The 22,671-nt window shown below is 40.8% G+C and overlaps 1 protein-coding gene across 23 annotated transcripts in view; it reads right to left on the bottom strand.

The window, feature by feature from the left end:
- Nucleotides 1-22,671, bottom strand: part of NRXN1 (neurexin 1) — a 1,975,072-nt gene that overhangs the window by 58,777 nt on the left and 1,893,624 nt on the right. For 2 of the 23 annotated variants that reach the window (XM_069768681.1, XM_069768679.1), the window contains exon 1: nucleotides 7,959-8,107. The exons of the other annotated variants lie outside the window; for them this stretch is intronic. In XM_069768681.1, coding sequence (XP_069624782.1) covers nucleotides 7,959-7,991 — 33 coding nt within the window. In that variant the 5' untranslated portion in view covers nucleotides 7,992-8,107. Of the gene's footprint in view, nucleotides 1-7,958; nucleotides 8,108-22,671 lie in introns of those variants that run through there. 23 annotated transcript variants of the gene reach the window in all.

A 22,671-nucleotide genomic window follows, 5' to 3' on the forward strand; every position in this document is an offset into this window, starting at 1 on the left:
GAGCGAAACGGATCGTTCATTTTCAAAAGTCGCCGACTTTTGGCAAAGTCGGGTTTCATGAAACCCGACCCGATCCCTGTGTGGGGTCGGCCATGCGGTACGCGACTTTCGCGCCAAAGTCGCGTTTCGTATGACGCGCTTGGCGCCATTTTTTTCAGCCAATGAAGGGGCGTGGGCAGAGTGATGACATAGGTCTTAGGGGCGTGGACGCCTATCGCCATGTTGTCGCTTGTGCGCTGTAGCAATTTGCACTGTGTAACACCAGCTTTTCAGTTCAGGGACGGAGGAGAGAGAGAGAGAGAGAGAGAGAGAGAGAGAGAAAAAAATTCCCATTGGCTTTGCATTGGGTTTCGTGTTTCGGTCGATCCTCGACTTTTCGCCATAATCGGCCGATTTCACTCGACTCGACTTTTGAGATAGTCGGGTTTCGCGAAACCCGGCTCGACCCTAAAAAAGTCAAGGTCGCTCAACCCTAGTCATAGCTATTCTGCTGACGTGTTGGCTATTTAGGCAAAAGACAAATATGTTGTATGTGACTTGAAAGCCAACTCAAAAAGAAGAAGAAGAAGATCTAGTATACCTACACATTAGCATATGTAATTGTAATAGCTTTGCGATTGGTTGTTGTTTATTTAAATACTGCCTCTTTGTCACCAATAATAAACTGCCCACCTGATGAAGACGGTGTTATCCGTTGAAACGCGTTGTGGTTCAAATACAACCTGGTGTTCGAGTCTTCTTTCTGCGCTCCTGAGACCGAACTTCATTTTCCCTGCTATCGCGTCCTCCACTAGAGGTGTTCGTCTGGAAGCTGCGGGGGACTCTGCACCTTTTCTTCCCTCTCCCCTCTCTGGGTCTACCTCCTGGCGCTCCACCACTAAACCGCCTTTTACTATAACTCAAAAGAAGTGACTCTCTGTGAAAGAACTGTTGCAGGTTGTCCATTAGAATGGAGATACATAAAGGAAAGATATACCTACTATTAACACATCATCCAGCATTTGCTATGGGGTCTAGGATAGCTGAGGCACCACACTTTTTCCTCTCTATACAGTTGGTACACTTGAAAAAAGACCTTTGCCCATCAACTTCAACCAAGGGATTTGAGAGGATACTGCATAAAGGGAAGTGGTATATGTACAACCATAAGGTATGAACCTGATCCCGAGTGTCGATATGCTGGGTCATCAATCATGACATACATTTTTTGCATTTACTTAAGTATTTATGTTATTTTTCTCTAAGAAACTGTCTGTTTTTTTTTTTTTAAACCATAGACGGTTCTTGCTGTGATCAGCTCCGGAGGCTGACTATTCCACAGATTGACATAAAGGTTTAGACCAGTGGTCCCCAACTCCAGGCCTCGAGGGCCGCAAACTGTGCAGGTTTTGAGGATTTCCTTAGTATTCCACAGGTGTTGGAATCATCACCTGTGCAGATGATCACATTACCACCGATGCAATACTAAAGAAATCCTGAAAACCTGCACTGTTGGCGGCCCTCGAGGCCTGGAGTTGGGGACCACTGGTTTAGACGCATGACTGGTTTCTACAAAAACAGCACCACACCTATTCACAGATTGTATATGGTGTTGCACCTCTTCCCCATACATTTCAAGAACTAAGCTATACTATTAGACCCACAGGATGGACAGGTGTTGCTTCTGTAAAAGAGCACCACATTTTTTCTAATCCTTTGAAGACCCTATCACTCATTCCAAAAGAAATCTCAACCTTACACAGAAAAAGGAAAGCAGCTTAATATTATTTGAACCCATTTGTCCTAATAAGGGGAAAGGAATAAAAGCACTAAGCAGAATTGTCCTGCGAATGAAGGTTTGTTTGAATGATGGCATGATCCAACACCAAGACGAAAGCTAATATTGTAAGCTAAGGTATAACTTGAAGTTTTTTGGGCGCATTGGAAAAATCTGACATGTCTCTTCACGTATAATGTACCATTTATAGGGTTGAGCGACTTTTACTTTTATAGGATCGGGTCGGGTTTCACGAAACCCGACTTTTTCAAAAGTCGGGTCGAGTGAAATCGGCCGATCCTATAAAAAAGTTGGGGTCGGGGTCGGCCGAAACACGAAACCCAATGCAGTGCATTGGGTTTCCAATGGTTCCCAGGGTCTGAAGGAGAGGAAACTCTCCTTCAGGCCCTGGGATCCATATTTAAGTGTAAAATAAAGAATTAAAATAAAAAATATTGCTATACTCACCCTCTGACGCGCCCTGGTACTAACCGGCAGCCTTCCTTCCTTAGAATCAGCGCGTGAAGGGCCTTAGATGACGTCGCGGCTTGTGATTGGTCGCGCGACCGCCCATGTGACCGCTCACCGAAGGTCCTTCAAGCGCTGATTCTTAGGAAGGAAGGCTGCCGGAATGAAGCAGGGCGCGTCCGAGGGTGAGTATATTCCTATTAGGTATATACTCACTCCTATTAGGTATATACTCACCCTCGGACGCGCCCTGCTTCTTTCCGGCAGCATTCCTTCCTAAGAATCAGCGCTTGAAGGACCTTTGGTGACGTCGCGGCTTGTGATTGGTCGCGCGAGCGGTCACATGGGCGGTCGCGCGACCAATCACAAGCCGCGACGTCATCTAAGGCCCTTCACGCGCTGATTCTAAGGAAGGAAGGCTGCCGGTTAGTACCAGGGCGCGTCAGAGGGTGAGTATAGCAATATTTTTTATTTTAATTCTTTATTTTACACTTTAATATGGATTCCGATACCGATTTCCGATATTGCAAACATATCGGAACTCGGTATCGGAATTCCGATACCAGATTCAGAAGATCGCCGACCTCATGGCCGACCCCACACAGGGGTCGAGTTTCATGAAACCCGACTTTGCCAAAAGTCAGCGACTTCTGAAAATGACCGACCCGTTTCGCTCAACCCTAATCATTTATAATACAGTTATCTTGTGAGGCCAAAAGCCCTCTTGTCACCTTTAGGCCTTGAAGACCAGTGCAGGTGAGACTGCGTTAGTACTTGTGCACAACCATAGTTATACCTTTAGCTGGTAGACTAATGAAACTAGATACAAGTAGGTAGTGACTATGGGACCAAATGTTTGTCTGGCCCATCTATCCTTAATAAATCTATTGAGGACCACTATGCTCAAGACATTCTCCTTCCTTAAAAATTACTACTGTGAGAAACCCACCAGAACCTTTTACCCCATTAGCTTTATTGTACTGTTGTTTATATTTCTAAACCTGTCACTATACTACTCTTGTGTTCACACTAAAGTTGGTGCAAATTAATTCACAGGACCCGGGCACAATTATCTGGTTGTCAGATTGAAACCCAGAAAACTGCCTTCTACCATCCAGCATCCGTGGCCATTCTTTTGATTTGCCAGCCTAGTGAACTGTCACATGGGCATCACATCGCGATGATGACACAAAGAGATATTGATTCCAGGAGGTAGGAGGTGGTTCTCAGGGCTCTCATCAGACAAGTCAGAGATTATTGACCTGGCCATTGGACTGGATCCTGACAACTGATTTGCACCAATTCTATTTCCCACATTTTCTAAAGCAATAAGATTAAAAACAGTGCTTGCCACATGCCATTGTGCAGTCCTGAAGGTGGAGCCTCTTTCTCAAAAAGTCAGTTCCTTCTTTGATCTCTCTCTGGCCAAGATACATGATCATAAGGCATCTTTTGCATCACTCAGTGCTTGATGCCAACAGATCTGGCTTGTGCGGATATATCCTGGCAGGTAGAAAAACAGTAAAGAAATAGTCTAGTTAATGTAACTTGTGGTAGGCAGGCACCGCCATTCTAACAACTCTTAGGTAATCTGCATGTAAACTTAGTATTTCAGAAAACAAAATTGGTCTAGAATCAAAATCCCCTGCACTATGCAATAATAGTGGTAGCTTAGTAGGGAACAAGGTCATCACAAGACCACTCTATTGTAGATGCAGGTATGGACTAGATAAAAAGATACACAAATGTTGTAACACTGGTACGTGTGGACCCACTGTGCCAAGGGCTAGGGTTACCCTGGATGGGAGTGACTAAATGTCTACTAGGTCTTCAATGGGGCCTCTAATGGTGAGGATAAACCAGGCTGGTAAACACCAGGTATCACTCTAGGGCAGTCCTCGGGACTGAAGCAGTTAACATGAGGGTCAGAGTCTCAGGTAAGGGGTACAGGAGAGTGAGACAGAAGCATAGTCAGATGGTCCGAGGTCAGGGCAGGCAGCATGAGTTCACAGTACAAAGCAGGACTCGGGGAAGGAAAAATAAAACAGAGTGGGTAAACCGACCAGGTCGATAACAAAAGACAGAATACTGAGATATCCATAAACAACATTCCTGCAGAGACCAGCCACAGCCCTCTAAAAGCAAATGGAAACCACATACAAATGCAGCAGTGCTCAGGAGTGCTGCAAAAAGCAACTCAATGAGATGGCCTGACACGAGGAGATGCCATGCGGTGACCATGGTGAGTAGGGTGGTGATCTCGGTGAGTAGGGCAGCGCTGATGAGGCATGTGACTTACCGACGTGACAAATGTAGACTATGTAGAAAAACAGAGCCATAACTGAGCAGAACTACAATGATTTGGATTCTCTGAATTTGAGCCATTCTACCATAATGTAGCTAGGCATGTCATTACAGCAGTGACGGTGGCCTATTTCTTAGTCACTTTGCACCCCAGTTCAAGGGGAAGCACTATACGGATACATCTGTGTTTATTTCATTCTTAATATAGCATACATGGGAATCTAGGGATTTGTTGATTTAAAGAAGACTTGTCATCAGAAAAATTGCTGTATTTCTTTTTACTAGTGATATGAATGGGAAGCCATTTGGGACTAAGCAAAGGGAGTTATGGTTAAGGATTTGACACTGAGTCTTCTAAGAGAATCTTGGAGGATAGTAAGTAAAGCAAGTGAGAAATATTGCTGGGAAACATGATCTCACTGGTAAAGTCAAAGAACTATATTAAAGATCGTGATGACATCATATCACTTTATCCCTTCTTTCCTTGAAATTTTAATTACTATAATGGTTAACATGCAACCAAGAAAGTCATGTTCATACATTTGTTTTGGGGGATTATTTTCTCTAATTTCAGAAAATTAATTGAAACTTTTTGATGCATTCTTTGTGCAATGCAAATGTAAGATCACGATGACCATTCCAATAAATGGAATCGGGCGATTCTGAATGCGGCAATACCAAAAATGTGTATGTTTGATTTTTTTTAATTGTTTTATTTTGAAGGGGGCGAAAAGGTGGGTGATTTGAACTTTTATTTTTTTTATTCTTTTAATATTTTTAAAAACTGCTTGGTTTACTTTTTGCATACTTCAGTAGTCTCCATGGGAGACTAGAAGCTGTAGTTGTCCGATCGGGTCTGCTGCATACAGGTGGTGATCAGATCTCCTGTATGTAGTAGAAATGCTCACTTGCTATGAGCGCCGACCACCGCACAGCTTTAATAGCAATCTGGCTATGGCAACCATAGAGGTCTGCTGGAGACCTTTGGTTGTCATGCAAACCCATGGGTGACCCGCAATCATGTGACAAGGTCACAGATAGGTGGTATTTCTGGTGCGCTTCCCGGAAGCATGAGTTAAATGACATTGTCAGAGATTGACAGCGGCATTTAACGAGTTAACAACCGCGGGTGGATAGCGATTCCACCCTCGGCTGATAGAGACACATGTCAGCTGTTCAAAAGAGCTAACATGTTTCTGGAAAGATGTGGGCTCAGCGTCGAAGCCCACATTAAAGGGGAAAACACAACATGCGCAGTACATGTATGGCACATGTCGTGAAGGGACTAATCATATATCTGAGAAATAGTGTCTATAATTCAAACAACACCCAACAGAAACTCAATCTCATAGCAACACTAATTGCTTAAGAGTACTATTTCATTTTTATATATGGGTCTTCATTGGGAAATATTTTCCTATTGCCATTACCCACATACACTGACTAGAAATACTGACCATTTCCAATTAAGAGGTGTAGACTGTCATCTCAAAACTGAGGATCATCTATCTCTTTCCTTTGGAGCTCACCGAAATGGTTGGCCTGCTCTTGACGCCATAGTTGGTAAGTGGTATATTAGGACCATTCACAACTTGCATAGTTTTAGACGCTCGCTCAAAACTCATTTGTTCAGAGCGGCCTATCACGTTCCCTAATCAAAGTCATTTTATGTTTGTGTGTGTGTAGCCCATTCAGTATCTCCATCTACCCCCCACCCCCTGAAGATGGCTGGACCATGATTGTAAATACATCATTGTAAATACACACCTGTGCTTTGTATCTCCCCCACCTCATTGTAGATTGTAAGCTCTCACGAGCAGGGGCGTCTTATTTTGCTTTATTACTGTATTGTTAACATTGTTACCTATGACTGTTGTGTTTGAAACTGTTAAACTGTAAAGCGCTGCGGAATATGTTGGCGCTATATAAATAAAGATTATTATTATTATTATTATTAAGTGCAATGTTAGCAAATTTAGACTAACCCAGAGGTCTCACGAGACCAAACCCTTAGAAACTGATAAATACAATAAATCTGGAAGTTTAGAAGAAATGAACAATACTATTGAAAAAAAACCATACTAATGTTTTGGTAAAAGAAAAAAGATGAAATGATGAAATTAACTGATATAACAAAAAAAACTCTAAAAATAAAAGCAACATCTAAAATGTTATTTTTCTCTTCAATAACGATGCAATCGCCCACGTTAGTCACATATTTTAAATTCAATTCCATGCATAACCTTTTCATAAGAATGTCAAGGAAAACTATACATAACTCCAGAGCAGCTCATGGTTTATACATCAAAGTCCATTTGCACAATTTGTTCTGCAATTTTTCCTGCCTTATGCTCACATATGTGAACTAAATAATGCTTCCATTGTTCCATGAGGGACATATTAAAGTCAGTTTCAATTCTCTACGCACTCTGTTTTCTATGAATATACCATTTACATCTTTAAAAACTCACTAAGTCATCCAACAGAATTAATCTAGCTTTATATGTCAGTTTTTTCTTAATTATTTTTATTTACCCGTTCCTATCTTTCCATATTCTATAAAAAAGTAGGTCAGAATAAAAAATGAGGTGCTGCTTATATAACAACCAATGCGTTAGGTAGATACGGGCACTAAGAAATAGAAAAACCTTTCTTAAAATAAGCAATCCTCAAATTAATTTTTATTTTTAAATCATATTATTGCAAAACAGATGACTAACAATCTACGGTATATATCTAATATTAAAAAAATCATCAGTGGGGTTAATATAATGATAATCATTCTGATATGCACAGTTTATACAAAATGTTTTGCATGCTATATTTTTTTACTAGCATTCTACGTATGTAATATATCTGCATGCACTAGGCTCAACAATCACAGCGAAGGAGAACAAAAAAAAAAAGGACTGGAGAAAAAAAAAGCTGTCGCGGTCAAGGATTAAGTCATTTTTTTTTTCTTTCCCAAAATAATTAGATTATCATTGCAAGCTGTCTATCACGCGCTCGGAGCAGCGTTAGATCGTGTTTTCACTGGTACTGTCATTTACTGTAAAGGGTTGTAGCCGACATGCTGGAAAACCCTCAACATAGCAATTCTCATGCTGCCAGGAGGACAAAGACGAGGGAGAAGAAAAATAAAAGAAAGCCTTTTCATTCCGCGAGACAGAAGAAGGAAACCCATATAAAACATTTGTAACAGCCTTCAAGACGGAACATGCAAACATGTGCCTTTAATATTAATGTCATGCAATATCTCCGCGTAAGGAAATAATAAAAGTATATAAAAAAAACACACAAAAAAGATAAAAATAAATTTGTGCAATTCGGTGAACTAATTTCTCCCACCCCCTTATATTCTGTTTTACTTGTAAAACGAATGTTAACACCCTCCATGCTGCAGTGATTAGCCTGTGATAGAAGTAGCTACCTGAAAGGTTTCACAGTGCCATCTCATATCCATGTCTGCCTGGCTACCCTGCGTGCTTATTGCTTTTTTTCTTAATTCTTAATGGAAATCCTAGGAAATTTAGTCCATCCTCTGAAATCAATACTGGTGACAGAAGAGCTCCCTGACTCAGTGGGAGATCAAGATGATAAATTGCCTGCGCATCAGCTTGGCCTATCAGTGCCCCGCACACAGATTGGCGAGGAAAAAGACTCACACAAAAAAGGCTTCATCCGTCACGTGTCAGGGAGAAGCCAATGGCTGACACTTTGCTACAAGAAGCGATGCTGCAGTTTGCTGAGCAGGGGAGAAGTACAGCTCCCAGCAGTCATGTGCTGAGCTATACAATCCTAGCAGTGAGCGAGCAGCGTTCTCCGTGCTCCTCCATGCACAGCGCCTGCTCGTGTGATTACACTTGGACGGAAGCCATTATGCTACCACTGGTTGCCACCTAGATGGCAGGGTTCCGAATGCATAATAAATTGCAGCTTATTCTTCTTATTTTTATTTTTTTTTTCCCTTCCTTTTTATTTTTTACAGTGGGACGCTGATTATTTCTCCTCTTTCATCTGATTTGGAATCTGCAGCCTAAAGCTCGACAGTTAACGTACTGATCACTTCACGCCGCTACCGCCAATGTTCCTAAGTGCAATTATAAATGTATTCCCAGGTTAATGGATGCTAATTTTTCTAAGTCATGCAATTTTCACAAGACATCTCTGTATAGCAATTATACAACATTAATTCAATACATTAATATTCTGGTTTCAAGCAAAGATTGATTGTTTGGCCGCTTACACAGTCGTACCTAATTGCTGTTTTTGCAGGGACATTTAAAGAATTCGTTGGCTGAAACATAATAATATTGTAGTGATGTGTGCCTAGTAAGCGTGCTTATATTAGTAAGTTGAGTTCTTCCGATTGTGAGAATTGTGGGGCAGGTCAAATTGTGGATGTGACTGCGCCCTCGTGCAGCTGTGTGCTTGACGAGGGGCCACGTGATATGTGCCATTTAGCACAAATAAAACTAGCACCCTAGTGTCTGCAAAAAAGATGACACTACAATAGTACATGCAGGGATTTGTTTTTCCTGTTGTCCTAATGGGTTTTTCCAGACATAAAAAAAAATAAATGAATAAAAAAAGTCTTTTAAAAATAAATTCCTAAATGCTATTTATCACATTTGTTTTGTCATGGAGGTAATTAGTGTAGTACATAAAAAATGACCACCAAACCTGTCGTAGAATGTTTATAGGACAGGAACCTGTGAGCATGTGCAGTAGGAAGCTCTTCCGCTATTATTTCTAGGTCACAGCAGCTTCTCAGCACTCAGAAAGAGAGTGTGGACAGCATTGTGAGCAGTCTCACCACCCTGGGTGTCTCGACTACTGCAGCACAACTTCCTACACATGAAGACAGGTGTCACACTTCCTACTGCACATGCTCACAGGTTCCTGTACTACTGCACATGCTCAAAGGCTTCTGTCCTACTGCACATGCTCACAGGTTTCTGTACTAACTACTGCACATGCTCACAGGTTTCTGTACTAACTACTGCACATGCTCACAGGTTTCTGTCCTGTTTCCATTCTAGGAGACAGAGGCTTCTATCACTGTAACAAGGTGGCAATTATTTGAATTCCATGTTGATTATCTATCTAGACAAAAGGAATGTGATTTGTTAATTAAAGGTATTTAGGAATTTATGTGTAATGACATCTTTCTTTCTTCCTTTGTTTCCTTGTTTCTTTTTCATTCTCTTTTTTTCCTTTCTTTCTGTCTTTCTGTTTGTTTCTTTCTCTATATTCTTTCTATATTTCTTTCTTTTTCTATTTTTTTAAATTACTTTTCTTCTTTCCTTTATTTCTGTTTCTTAATTTCTATATTTCTTTTTCTCTTTTTTATTCTTTCTTTTTTACTTTCTTTTTCATTCTCTCTTTTCTCTTTTTTTCTCTTTTTTCTCTTTATGTTAATTTCTGTTTTTCTGTCTTTCTTTTTTCTTTCTCTACTTTCTTTCTATTTTTCCATTCTTTTTTGTCTCTTACTTTATCTTTCTTTCTCTTTTTATTTTTTACTTTTTCTTTTTGTTTCTCCTCTTGTTTGTCTTTCTTTGTTTCCTTTCTTCTTCTTTTTTACAATCCGTATTACACCCTTAATTTGCAGTCTGACCAAGTAGTCTGTCCACGGAGCCTCCTGACCTGAACTAGCCTGACCAAGGAATCTTTGGAACCAGAAACACATGGGCTACTTGCACATTGAACAAGTCTGTAAGAACATGTTCACACACACCACCAAGAAACTTGAAGACATGAAAGAGCACAGTGAGGTCAAATACGTTTTTTGCAAAAAAATGTATACTAAGCTGCTCCACCAATCGTCAAGATATACCCATATGGAGCAGTCCTAACTAATGTATATAATCCCTATATGATGTATTTAAAAACCTGATCATCTGTATAGTACCTGTATAAGCAGGGTTCAGTGAGGGAATATCCATGTGGACATGCTGGATGGAACAGCTTAAGTGCAAATAACCCACAAAGGAGTGGTGGACTCCCCAGTCTTGTAGAAACAAGAGAACAATTATAGAACCAGAAACACTGGTTTCACTGAACCCAGGTACTATACAGATGATCAGGTTTTTAAATACATCAGATAGGGATTATATACATTAGTTAGGACTGCTCTATATGGGTATATCTTGATGATTGGTGGAGCAGCTTAGTATACTTTTTTTGCAAAAAAATGTATCAACCAAATACCCTGTTTTTTCCATCTTTTGACTAGCACTTGCTTATTACTGTGATTGTTTTTACAACAGAGTATTTTTGACCTCACTGTGCTCTTTCGTGTCTTCAAGTTTCTTGGTGGTGTGTGTGAACATGTTCTTACAGACTTGTTCAATGTGCAAGTAACCCATGTGTTTCTGGTTCTATAATTGTTCTCTTGTTTCTACAAGACTGGGGCGTCCACCACTCCTTTGTGGGTTATTTGCACTTAAGCTGTTCCATCCAGCGTGTCCACATGGATATTCCCTCACTGAACCCTGCTTATACAGGTGCTATACAGATGATCAGGTTTTTAAATACATCAGATAGGGATGATATACATTAGTTAGGACTGCTCTATATGGGTATGCCTTGACGATTGGTGGAGCAGCTTAGTATACATTTTTTTGCAAAAAAAGTATCAACTAAATACCCTGTTTTTTTCATCTTTTGACTAGCACTTGCTTATTACTGTGATTTTTTTTACAACAGAGTATTTTGACCTCACTGTGCTCTTTCGTGTCTTCAAGGAGTCTTTGGACCTGAACTAGCTGTCCAAGGAGCCTCCTGACCTGAACTAGCCTGACCAAGGAGTCTTCTGATCGGAACTAGCTGTCCAAGTAGTCTCCTGACATGAACTACACTGACCAAGTTGTCTCCTGACCTGAACTAACTGTCCAAGGAGTCTCATAACCTGAACAAGTCTGACCAAGGAGCCTCCTCACCTGAACTAACAACCTCAGAAGATTACATTATGCAGTTAGTTGTGGCTAGGAGACCCAGTCCAGCCAGGAATTGAGGGAGTAACACGGACTATAAAATATGGGCGCTATACAGTTATGTTACTTCACTCTTGCTTTGAATGGATCCACACAATAGATTGTGTGACAGGTGACTGAATAATAGCCGGCATTATTTTAAAGACTGTAGCCCACATAAGTCAAGTTCCCTTTGACACTTTTTTTTGTGTTTTTTTTCTGTAAAAAAATTGGCATAGACTGATTGAGTGATTTATTTTTATGTACAGTTATCATAAAGTATTACTGTGTGAGCTATATATGTCACTTTGTGATTCATATTTGTTGACTGGTCAGAGTTATGGGCAGAGTGACTTGTAAGCTATATCTATGAAATGGGCCTTTTCATCTGTACGCTACTGACAGCCTGATGGAAAATGTAACCACACAACTATACTAAAAGTGCCACATATCCAGTATGAACTGTACGACATAGTATAACAAATAGTGTATGACATTTCACACCATTCTTGCAAAATAAACTCTGAATCGGTTACAAAATAACATAAGTGGCATAGAATTATTATTAATTATTTTTTAATTTTTTTTGTTTGTTTTTAATTTGGGATAAATGAAGTTTTGTAAATTTACTAATAAATGTAGTCTGTTCATTTATATTTGATTATTTGTTCCCCAAGTACAAGTTGATACTGGTTATTATGGTATATACACCAGCAATACCTTCAGTCTATCCAGCACTCTATTAAATTATTAGTATGTTCATTATACAAGAAGTTCTAAAGAGATGAGGGGGAATGATATGTAATTTGCAATGTGACATGGATTGACATGTACTATAAACTGAATAGACCCTTCTGCACGGGAGGGCGGCCATGTGATTAACCGATGCATGTAGAGTAATACATAATGTCATCTTTCATACTGTTATTCAATGTATGCCAGAATAATTATTCTAAAATTAATATTCTATACAATGATGTCAGGCTGGGAAGATATAGCAGTTTTTTATGTTTCTAAATATTGTATTACATTTTCTATTTAATTATTTTTTTAACTTTCGTTAGAAGACTTAAACCTGTCTGAGCCCTCAACACTTCTGTCTTCTTCTCACGTGGTCTCACAAAAGTACTAAAATGGCAATAATGGGGACCAATGCTAGACCTCTGACTTGTATACGAACCTATCATATCCCCCTGAAGTTTGCTATTAATGTAATGGGTAACAGAGGGAGAAATCTACCTCAGACTTACCCCTTAGAGGCCACAGTTACAGTTTGCAAAACAGCTGTTGCATTGCAATAGGACCTAAGCTGTTAACGACAATCTTGGCTTCTGGCTGATTGCATGGCCACAACTACTGTTCCGACAAAAAAATTACGCCTCCAATTTTAAATTAGGGAGTTAAATGCCCTGATTCATCATTACTGTTTGTCCAGATTTCTAGAGTCATTTTCTCCTTTTTAGTGACTTTAGTTTTTACGTCTTATTCTCTATATGTTTTGTGCTACTTTTTAAGTTGTCTTTCTTTGTTAAGTCTTTTTTTCCTCGACAACTTTTCTTACCCTGATGACAAAAGTAGCTGTTAGGGCTAGCGGAATGCACCAAATAATTAGAAAGATAGGGTAAGGTGCGTTTGCAGTCCGGGTCCACCGTGTAGAGATTGAACCTGCTGCTAAGTAATGATGGACTATATGGCGGTACAATGTGAATACACACATGGGATAGCTTCACCCTGTGTGAAGGAAGCGAACCCTGTTGCATCACAGGGCCGCGGTACCGCACCAAGAGCGCAAGCAAAGAGTCTCAGAACTCAATCCCAAGACACAGGATTAGAGTTCATCTAGACCTCTTGCGCTCGACACCGCTACTGGGGTGTCAGAGCAACTGCAAAAATAACTTAAATGAACAAGAGTGCATGCAGTGCCGCACTGGCGGATGCCATTAACCACCCAGACTTGGGATAGGAAAGCGCTCTAATAGCGCATGGCGCCGCACTGGCGGTCACAGCAATTAGACGCTGTTTCGTGTGTTTATTGCTGATGGCTCAGCCGGGCGCTAGATAGCAGACATCCACCTTACATGAGCAGTCATACACAAGGGAGGGGATGATTAATGAATGACTTTCACTCATCAACACACACACGATTTCAAGAGTACACTAGCCTTTTATAGCAGCAGTGCTACAAGACATTCCAGATGGACCAATAGGAGAGGCAACAGGACCTGAGCATGTGACCCCCTGACCTCCAATGGGAGGTTGTCCCGTGGGCATGCTCAGTAAGGGAAAAGCATGGCTTAGTCCCAGAAAGACCTGCACGCTTCTGAACATTGCTGGCTACAAGGACAGAGCCTTGAAGGGCAATAGTAACCAATCATCCAGTATCAGCCTGAGCTAGACGATGGGACCGACGTCTCCGCTGAGCAGGCTACACTGCAGCTGGAGAAGAATGGGAGACCGCAGCGGAGATGGTTCGAGATTCCCACTGTGCAGAGGCGGGAAATCGACACCTAACAAGTAGCATTTCATGATTTATGAAATGTGACTTTTACCGAATGTAACATTTTTTGGGGAGTGAGGGGAAAATCTCACTCCAGTGTACCCCAGGAGTAAGGTTTCTAGAGGAGTTTTAAATTTAGTGCATTTTTTCAACTTTTTAAAGGATTTGTAACTTTTTGTGCTGTTCCATTTGGTATGCAGACATTATTAAAAGGTTTTTTGATGAATGGAAACAATGGATTATTTTATTTAGAAGAAAAAGTGCCCATTTTGTCCATGAGCAGGATCAGACACTGCAACTTATACCCAAACACGTTAAAGAGGGCTTGGTACTTGTTCAAAAAAATTGAGTTAATATCTTCTAAAAATCTCTGAGCTCCCCTGGTTCTGACACTCTTTTCTCTTTTATGCTGTGCCACTCCATTGCAAAAATATTCACATTTAATGCTTTTGGAGAGCACTGTGGGAAATCTCTGCTTACAGTCCAACTGGGCATTCCTTCTCTGGGGGGAGTGCACTTTCACTCCTCTCTCTCAGACTCTGCCAAATCCATCTAGGCAGTTGGTCTAGCAGCCTCAGATGCTGTTGAGATTTAATTGGCAGCTTGGTGAAGGTAGGAATGAAAGTACACACCCCTAGAGAAGACTTTAAAGAACCTCCCTGTTGATCTGCAAGCAGAAATTTCACAAACTGCACTCCAAAACAACATATGTCGATATCTCTGCGAAGGAGCGACATGGCACAAAATGGAAAAGAGCAGCACTATCGGGGGAGCTCAAGGATTTTTACAAGGCACTTAACTATTTTTTTTAGCCACTGACTGATCCTCTTTAATATAGCCTAATTGCAATCATAGATTCATCCCATAGTTCTGAAGATTGAAAAGATTTTCCATCCCTTCTCATATCTGAAGCATTTATCACTAATGATATTCTGGTGAGCCTACCTCTCTCTTTTTCCTGTCATAGACATTGAAATGGATGCAAACATGTGCCCGCATGTCTAAATAATCTTTATTATTGTCACATTTCATTGTATATTTACAAAGAACACAGTGATATGGAAATTACCATGACTATGAGACCATTGCAACCTATGAAAGCTAAGTTGCTTACCAGATGCAAGCGATTGCCTGCTTTTCTCGCTAGCTGAATTCATTGCACTACATTATGAGTTTCTATCTTATCTCTATTGCTGTTTTTTTTCCCCAAGGAAGAGTCTATCCTGACTTAAATGCATTAAGTTGTTCAAAATAAATTGAGAAAATCACCAAGTTGTAGGTGGAGTGCTTAATGCAGAAGGTTGGTGGAAGAAGATAGCTAATTTGACATGAATGAATTACCATGAAGGCGCTGGGTGTAAGAAGATAGGTTCCATTATTTTTTGATGCGCTATGTTTTTTCCAAATAACACAGTGACAGATTATTAATATTCATTCTTCAAAGTATAAATCGACTTACAGAACAAATTAGCAATAACTTTGATTTCTGTGGTTTCATAGACTTGTAGACGAGCTAATAGGCAGTGCTTGTCAAGTTCTATCCAGCCATGCAGAACATCTGCTGAACATTGCACAAAAATAATTTGAAGAATTAGTTCATATTCTTTCCCAGACTAGCCATTCAATTCTCTTGGTCACAGTCTTTTTAAGCATTTGAAAACTGTTTTATCCATAGGATATGTACAGAAAGTAGACACAATGCTTGCCAATCAAAGCTGTGCATATGTGGCGTGAATTATATCGACTCATGTTTATGCAAAAATGTAAATGGGAGTCTGTTAATCAGCATGAAAAGTATGCAGTGTCTTATTTATGAGGAACATCATTTTGATGTTCCTTGGTAAGTTTCACGGTACCTGTTCTTTCTGGAATCTTGTAGAATCATGGTTGAGAATTATAGGGCAATATATTAAGTAAAATAAATATTTTTGTGCAGATTTCAATTCCGATAAAAATAAATACTTTATGGGGTTGGACCAAGATATGAAGATATGACCTCTACATAGGACCGGTGATAACGTGCCTTATACTGGAAGTCTGACTTTTGGAACAACACTGATCCTGAGAATGGGGTTCTACAGAGACCTATTTTTAAAGTTCCCCATAGACAAGTGTACACAACCTTTTTTGTCTCAACAGCCATAATGGCAAATTGAACCACTCCCAAGGGTGACAATAAGGCTTCAGGGTATTTTTCAATCTAAGAAATTTAATCATATCAAAATTATATCCCTTGAATGATTCCAGGACTCGCACCTATGTGGGGAACAAGGGCCCATCTTCTTTCCCAAATTATATAGTAGAAAATACATCTAAGTGGCTCTATACATTGGAGCTTATAGGTGTTGTGGTGACTTTCTAGCATTTCACGGCTCCCATGAACTTGGGTCCACAAGTTAACTCATATAATCATTCCACGATCTCCTGATAAATGGGAAAATCGGAATGACACAATGCATCCTTAGAATTTAAACATCTCTGTTTCAGAGCTATATGCCACTCTTCTCCAATACATGAAAACTACCTGTGATAAGCCAAAAGCAGACAAGATTTCTGTTCTTAGATGGTTGGGAGTTGCACAGAATGATATTGCGGACCACACGTGGTCCCTGTGTCCTTTAATGTGGGATTGTCTGACCATCTAATATCTAACTGTCCTTCTAAATTTCCCCTGACAAAATCAGGTTGGGCATGCTGGGACTCCCCTCCAATCAGTATGTTCACTCCAGTTTATGTCTGGGGAAAGTTAGGAAGACAGACATTAAATGGTCAGATTGTCCAGACCATCAGACAATACCTTATGTAGAGGTACACAATCTGAGGCCCAAGGACCACATGTGGGGTGAGATGCCATTCTGTGCATCCCCCAACCATCTGATACAAAAATGCTTGTCTGTATATGACTCTTCACATGTAATTTTCATGTCAAGGAGAAAATGAGTGACACACAACTATTTGAAAATTACGGCCAACTTTCATCTTGTTGAGTCTAATGGTTTTGAAATTTCAAGGGTTCTACATGCCAGTATCAGCCAGTGTTACATATAAATATATAAATTAGAATGTACTATAGCACACCTAGTGGTCATTGTTGCTATTTCAAGATTTTTGCTTTCATTTATTTATTTTTTTACATGGTAATTTATATATATAATAACGGTTTAAACTTATTGTGACCTAAATGAGACATCATCAACACTTACTCATTCTCAGGTGCACTTACACTTTGCACGTATACCAGCTTATAGTCTGGCTCATGTCTTTGGTTTTGCTGTAATCTCTTGTACTTTGCACAAACAGGGGACGTGACCTCCCTTTCTGAGCATTTAATCTATATAGATGGATGTCTCATTTGGGGCCCTCTACTGCTCTGCCCTGATTCGCCTTGATGTCACAAACAAACACAACAGTGGCAGTCTATGGTATTATATAATAACTAGATGGTGGCCCGATTCGAACGCATTGGGTATTCTTGAATATGTATAGTAGTATATAGCACAGTCCACGCAGTATATAACACAGCCCACGTAGTATATAACACAGGCCACATAGTATATAACACAGCCCACGTAGTATATAGCACAGCCACGTAGTATATAACACAGCCATATAGTATATTGCCTAGCCACGTAGTATTGCATAACCACATAGTATATAGCACAACCACGTAGTATATAGCACAGCCATGTAGTATATAACACAGCCACATAGTATATAGCACAGCCACATAGTATATAACACAGCTCATGTAGCACAGTGCACGTAGTATACAGCACAGAGACGTAGTATATAACACAGGCCGTGCAGTATATAACACGGCCCATGCAGTATATAACACAGCCACGTAGTATATTGCACAGCCACGTAGTATATAGCAAAGCCCACATAGTATATAACACTGCTCATGTAGCATATAGCACAGTGCACGTAGTATACAGCACAGAGATGTAGTATATAACACAGGCCATGCAGTATATAGCACAGCCCATGCAGTATATAACACAGCCCACGTAGTATATAACACAGTCCACTTAGTATATAGCAATGTGGGCTCCATATCCCTGTTAAAAAAAGAATTAAAATAAAAAATAGATATATACTCACCTTCTGGCGGCCCCCGGATCCAGCCCAGGTGTTTAGCGATGCTCCTCGCAATGCTCCAGTCCCAAGAATGCATTGCGGCAATAAAACGTGATGATGTATCGGTCTCGCGAGACCGCTACGTCATCATCTCGCGAGACCACTACATCATCTCTGGTCATTGCCGCAATGCATTCTTAGGACCGAAGCATCACGAGGAGCGGGAAAGGCACCGGAAGGTGAGAATATAATGATTTTTTATTTTTTTTATTATTGGCTACATCAATAGTAAAATTTGGTCACACAGGGTTAATAGCAGCGTTAACAGACTGCGTTACACTGCATTATGCCATGGTGTAATGCAGTCCATTTAACGGACTGCAAAACTGCTATGGGTGCACTGACTGGGGAGTAGGGAGGGGGCACTGACTGGAGGGGAGTAGGGAAGGGAGAATTCTCAGCCGGACTGTGCCCGTCCTAATATAGGATGGTCATGTTGGTTGCAAAGATGCCGCAAAACTGTCTTCCATCTGCAAATGCAGACGTAATTGGGCTCTACCTTCTTATTAATTACTGCACATAACAATGGATAATGATGGCTAATTATGTATGGTCGTATTTAGCAGTCTTTGTTAAAAGAGTTAAAAGAATGATAAAGGTACCGTCACACATAGCGACGCTGCAGCGATACCGACAACGATCCGGATCGCTGCAGCGTCGCTGTTTGGTCGCTGGAGAGCTGTCACACAGACAGCTCTCCAGCGACCAACGATCCCGAGGTCCCCGGTAACCAGGGTAAACATCGGGTTACTAAGCGCAGGGCCGCGCTTAGTAACCCGATGTTTACCCTGGTTACCATCCTAAAAAGTAAAAAAACAAACGCTACATACTTACCTTCCGCTGTCTGTCCTCGGCGCTCTGCTTCTCTGGTGTGGCTGTGAGCGCCGGGCAGCCAGAAAGCAGAGCGGTGACGTCACCGCTCTGCTTTCCGGCTGACCGACGCTCACAGCCAGAGCAGGAGGAGAGCAGAGCACAGCGCTGGAGGACAGACGGCTGTAGGCAAGTATGTAGTGTTTGTTTTTTTACTTTTAGGATGGTAACCAGGGTAAACATCGGGTTACTAAGCGCGGCCCTGCGCTTAGTTACCCGATGTTTACCCTGGTTACCAGCGAAGACATCGCTGAATCGGTGTCACACACGCCGATCCAGCGATGTCTGCGGGGAGTCCAGCGACGAAATAAAGTTCTGGACTTTCTTCCCCGACCAGCGATCTCCCAGCAGGGGCCTGATCGCTGCTGCCTGTCACACTGGACGATATCGCTAGCGAGGACGCTGCAACGTCACGGATCGCTAGCGATATCGTCTAGTGTGACGGTACCTTAAGTGCGAGTTGTTCCGTGAGTTGTTCCATGACTGACAACTAAACAATTAAACAATTAGGTGTGTCATTCTTTAAAGATTTATTCATTTAAGCCATTTAAAGTTATTTGTGAACTTTATAACAATTACTACTTGGTTACATGGGATTTAACTACATCACAAAGCTAAGTGTGTTATTCCTATTTGTGTAGGGCGCTTTTCAATATGCATAACATGTCCTACGCAAACAGCATACAGTGCCGAAAAAACAATACATAGAGCACACTAAATATTCATGTAGCACCTGGTGTATCTCTAACTTATGATGGGTAGGGTTTCCAAAACTAGAAATGAATATTGATTGCTAGGATATACTATAGGTTTCTGATGGTCTTTTTGAGCAGCCACCTTTGGTAGACAGTAGAAATGAATAAATCAGGAAAAATTTGCCCATTTTTTTCCAGAAACTTTGATTTGCGGAGATGTTATTTTCTACGAATTTACAGCGAACCTGACAGCTGATACGTGTTGCACAATCTACGGGCAGCATGTATCAGGTACTGGCTGTTTGAGCAAAATCATACTTTAATAACCATTGGGGACCAAGCTGCACTAAAGACTAGACAGGCAGGCAGGTCTCTGATGGCTTCTCCCTGCCCGCTAACCAGTCCTTGCCGCATCTTCAGATTGCCGCCACTCATAATAAAATAACCGGACCTTTTCATTCAGTATGGCCTGGACTATTGGCTTTGATATGGCCAGGGTGGAGTTTTTCACATGTGTGCACAATGCCATTACATCATGGTGCTGTGACTTTTCACATGCTTGTGTATATAACCCTCCTGAGCATTCATCAATGCTGGCAATTCCAGATATTATAGCTAATTATATAAAATCAGAATTTTTGCAGACAAAACTGGAATTCGCCTTTTCACAGATAATTTGATGCACAAACAAGTTATTTTCCTTGAAATTAATGCCCCTAAGTATGCTGTGGGATCATTGCAGACCCCAACAAAATAAACTTAAGATGTAAAAAATAAAATAAATACCTCACAGATCACCTTTCTGGCCACTGCTGCTACTCTCTGCCCACTCTCCTGTCTTAAGTGATTTGGTTGTTTTGCATGTCCATCCTGGTGTTCATTCAAGGATGGAGCTTCCGGCCATGAGCAAGCCCCAGAGTTAGCTACATATGTCCAGTGACCTCTGGGTCCAGTGGGTGTAAGTGATGGCTGGTTGTTCACTTTAGGACATGATTTCCGACTACTAGTAGGCCTCAGGCCATACATAGTGATGGAAGATGAAGAAAAGGTGTATACTCGAGCTTCTAAAATCTAGAAATGCTTTATTGGTGCATATAAATATAGTGTGATTAAAATCCTTGCTCAAAGGTGGATGCAGTCATGAGGATAGACAACGCGTTTCGATCTATGCGTTTTGATCTATAGTGATCTTTGGGGCCTGCTTCTGCCTAGAGTGAACACCAAAGATGTGGTGTGATGGAGGTGTGGAGCATGGAGTTGCAGGGGCAGCCAAGAAGGTAAGTAATAAGTTGAGTATTTTTATTTTTAATCATTGGTCAGCCCTTTACTGTTCAGCGAGATGGCGCTGATGACTGCTATTTTGCTGAATCTGCATAGAGCAAATTTCAAAATGTCTATATTCTCCAGAACAGGGGTCCTCAACCTGAAGCTCGGGATCCACATGTGCCTTGAGGTCCCATGAATTGTGCCCGGCAGCTGTCATTTGTGAGTAGCACTGGACAGAAAAGCAGATTTGGTACGCTTGAGACAGTATGCTACTACCTATCAGAGGAGGTGCTTGAAGCTGGATGCGACAGTGTATTTGTGGAAAAGCTTTGGTTATTATTATATCCGTAATGGGGAATTTGGTTGCCACCACTGTGAGGGGGGTGAGAGCCAGATGCGGCTCATGACCCTCTCTCAGTGCTGAATTTGACTCTCAAAGTCAGAAAGTTTGGGGACCACTGCTCTAGAATGTAGATTTTTTGAAAAAAATTTGAGTAAAATTCAGTTCTACTCGAATACATTTTACCATTTCTACTGTTGAGCCAGTACCGTCCAGTACAATGGTTTTATGCTACAAATGACTAAACTTTAGACCTTCTAGAAGATATATTAAAATATAATTTCCTGGTTTCATTTCTTCTAAAAAAAATGATGACCTCTTCCCCTTCTCATACACCGGGGAGACCCAAATGATGTTGATTGAGCTCAGTGGAAAGTATAGATAATGTAGCTATGTTTTCTCCTACTAACAACTTACACTTGCTTCTGAAAAAAAATCAGGGTTATTACAATGGCATACCATTTACTACTACAAAGAAACACATTTTTTTAACGAATCCACAGAGAGAAAATTACAGTTGGCTAGCTAACTATTACACGTCTTCTGCGTGTACAATAAGAGAAATGGACAAGCGAAGGGAGAAAGCTATTTACAGCACTATGTTAACTTAATCACAATCTTTATCCCATTCAAATCCAACGCATTCTATCATTCGACATCTTGGACTCGTTGATTACTGTATTTCATTGCCTGAATGTTATAAACATTTCATAAATTGGTACTTATAATGTACACAGAGTCCCATTTTTGCATCTTCATGTTGTCAAACTTTCCACCCTTATCATGATAGGTTGCATTGTTCTGAATTGTGATATTTGGATATTTAGGTTTTGTCGTCTTTAAAACACAGTGGACCTACACCAGCAGATGACATGGCTCCCCAAACCATCACTGATTGAGGAAACTTCACACTAGACCTCAGGCAGTTTGGATTGTGTTACTCTCCCCTCTTCCTCCAGACTCTGGGACCTTGATTTCCAAATGAAATGCAAAATTTACTTTCATCTGAAAACAACACCATGGACAACTGAGCAACAGTCCAGTTCTTTTTCTCCTTGGCCCAGGTAAGACGCTCCTGGCGTTGTCTATTGGTCACGGGTGGTTTGACATAAGGAATGCGACACTGGTAGCCCATGTCCTGGATACAGTACAGACCAAAAGTTTGGACACACCTTCTCGTTTAAAGATTTTTCTGTATTTTCATGACTTTGAAAATTGTACATTCTCACTGAAGGCATCAAAACTATGAACTAACACTTGTGGTATTATATACTTAACAAAAATGTGTGAAACAACTGAAATTATGTCTTATATTCTAGGTTCTTCAAAGTAGCCACCTTTTGCTTTAATGACTGCTTTGC

This window comes from Ranitomeya imitator, chromosome 5 (assembly GCF_032444005.1).
Source record: "Ranitomeya imitator isolate aRanImi1 chromosome 5, aRanImi1.pri, whole genome shotgun sequence".
Taxonomy (NCBI): Eukaryota; Metazoa; Chordata; class Amphibia; order Anura; family Dendrobatidae; genus Ranitomeya; species Ranitomeya imitator.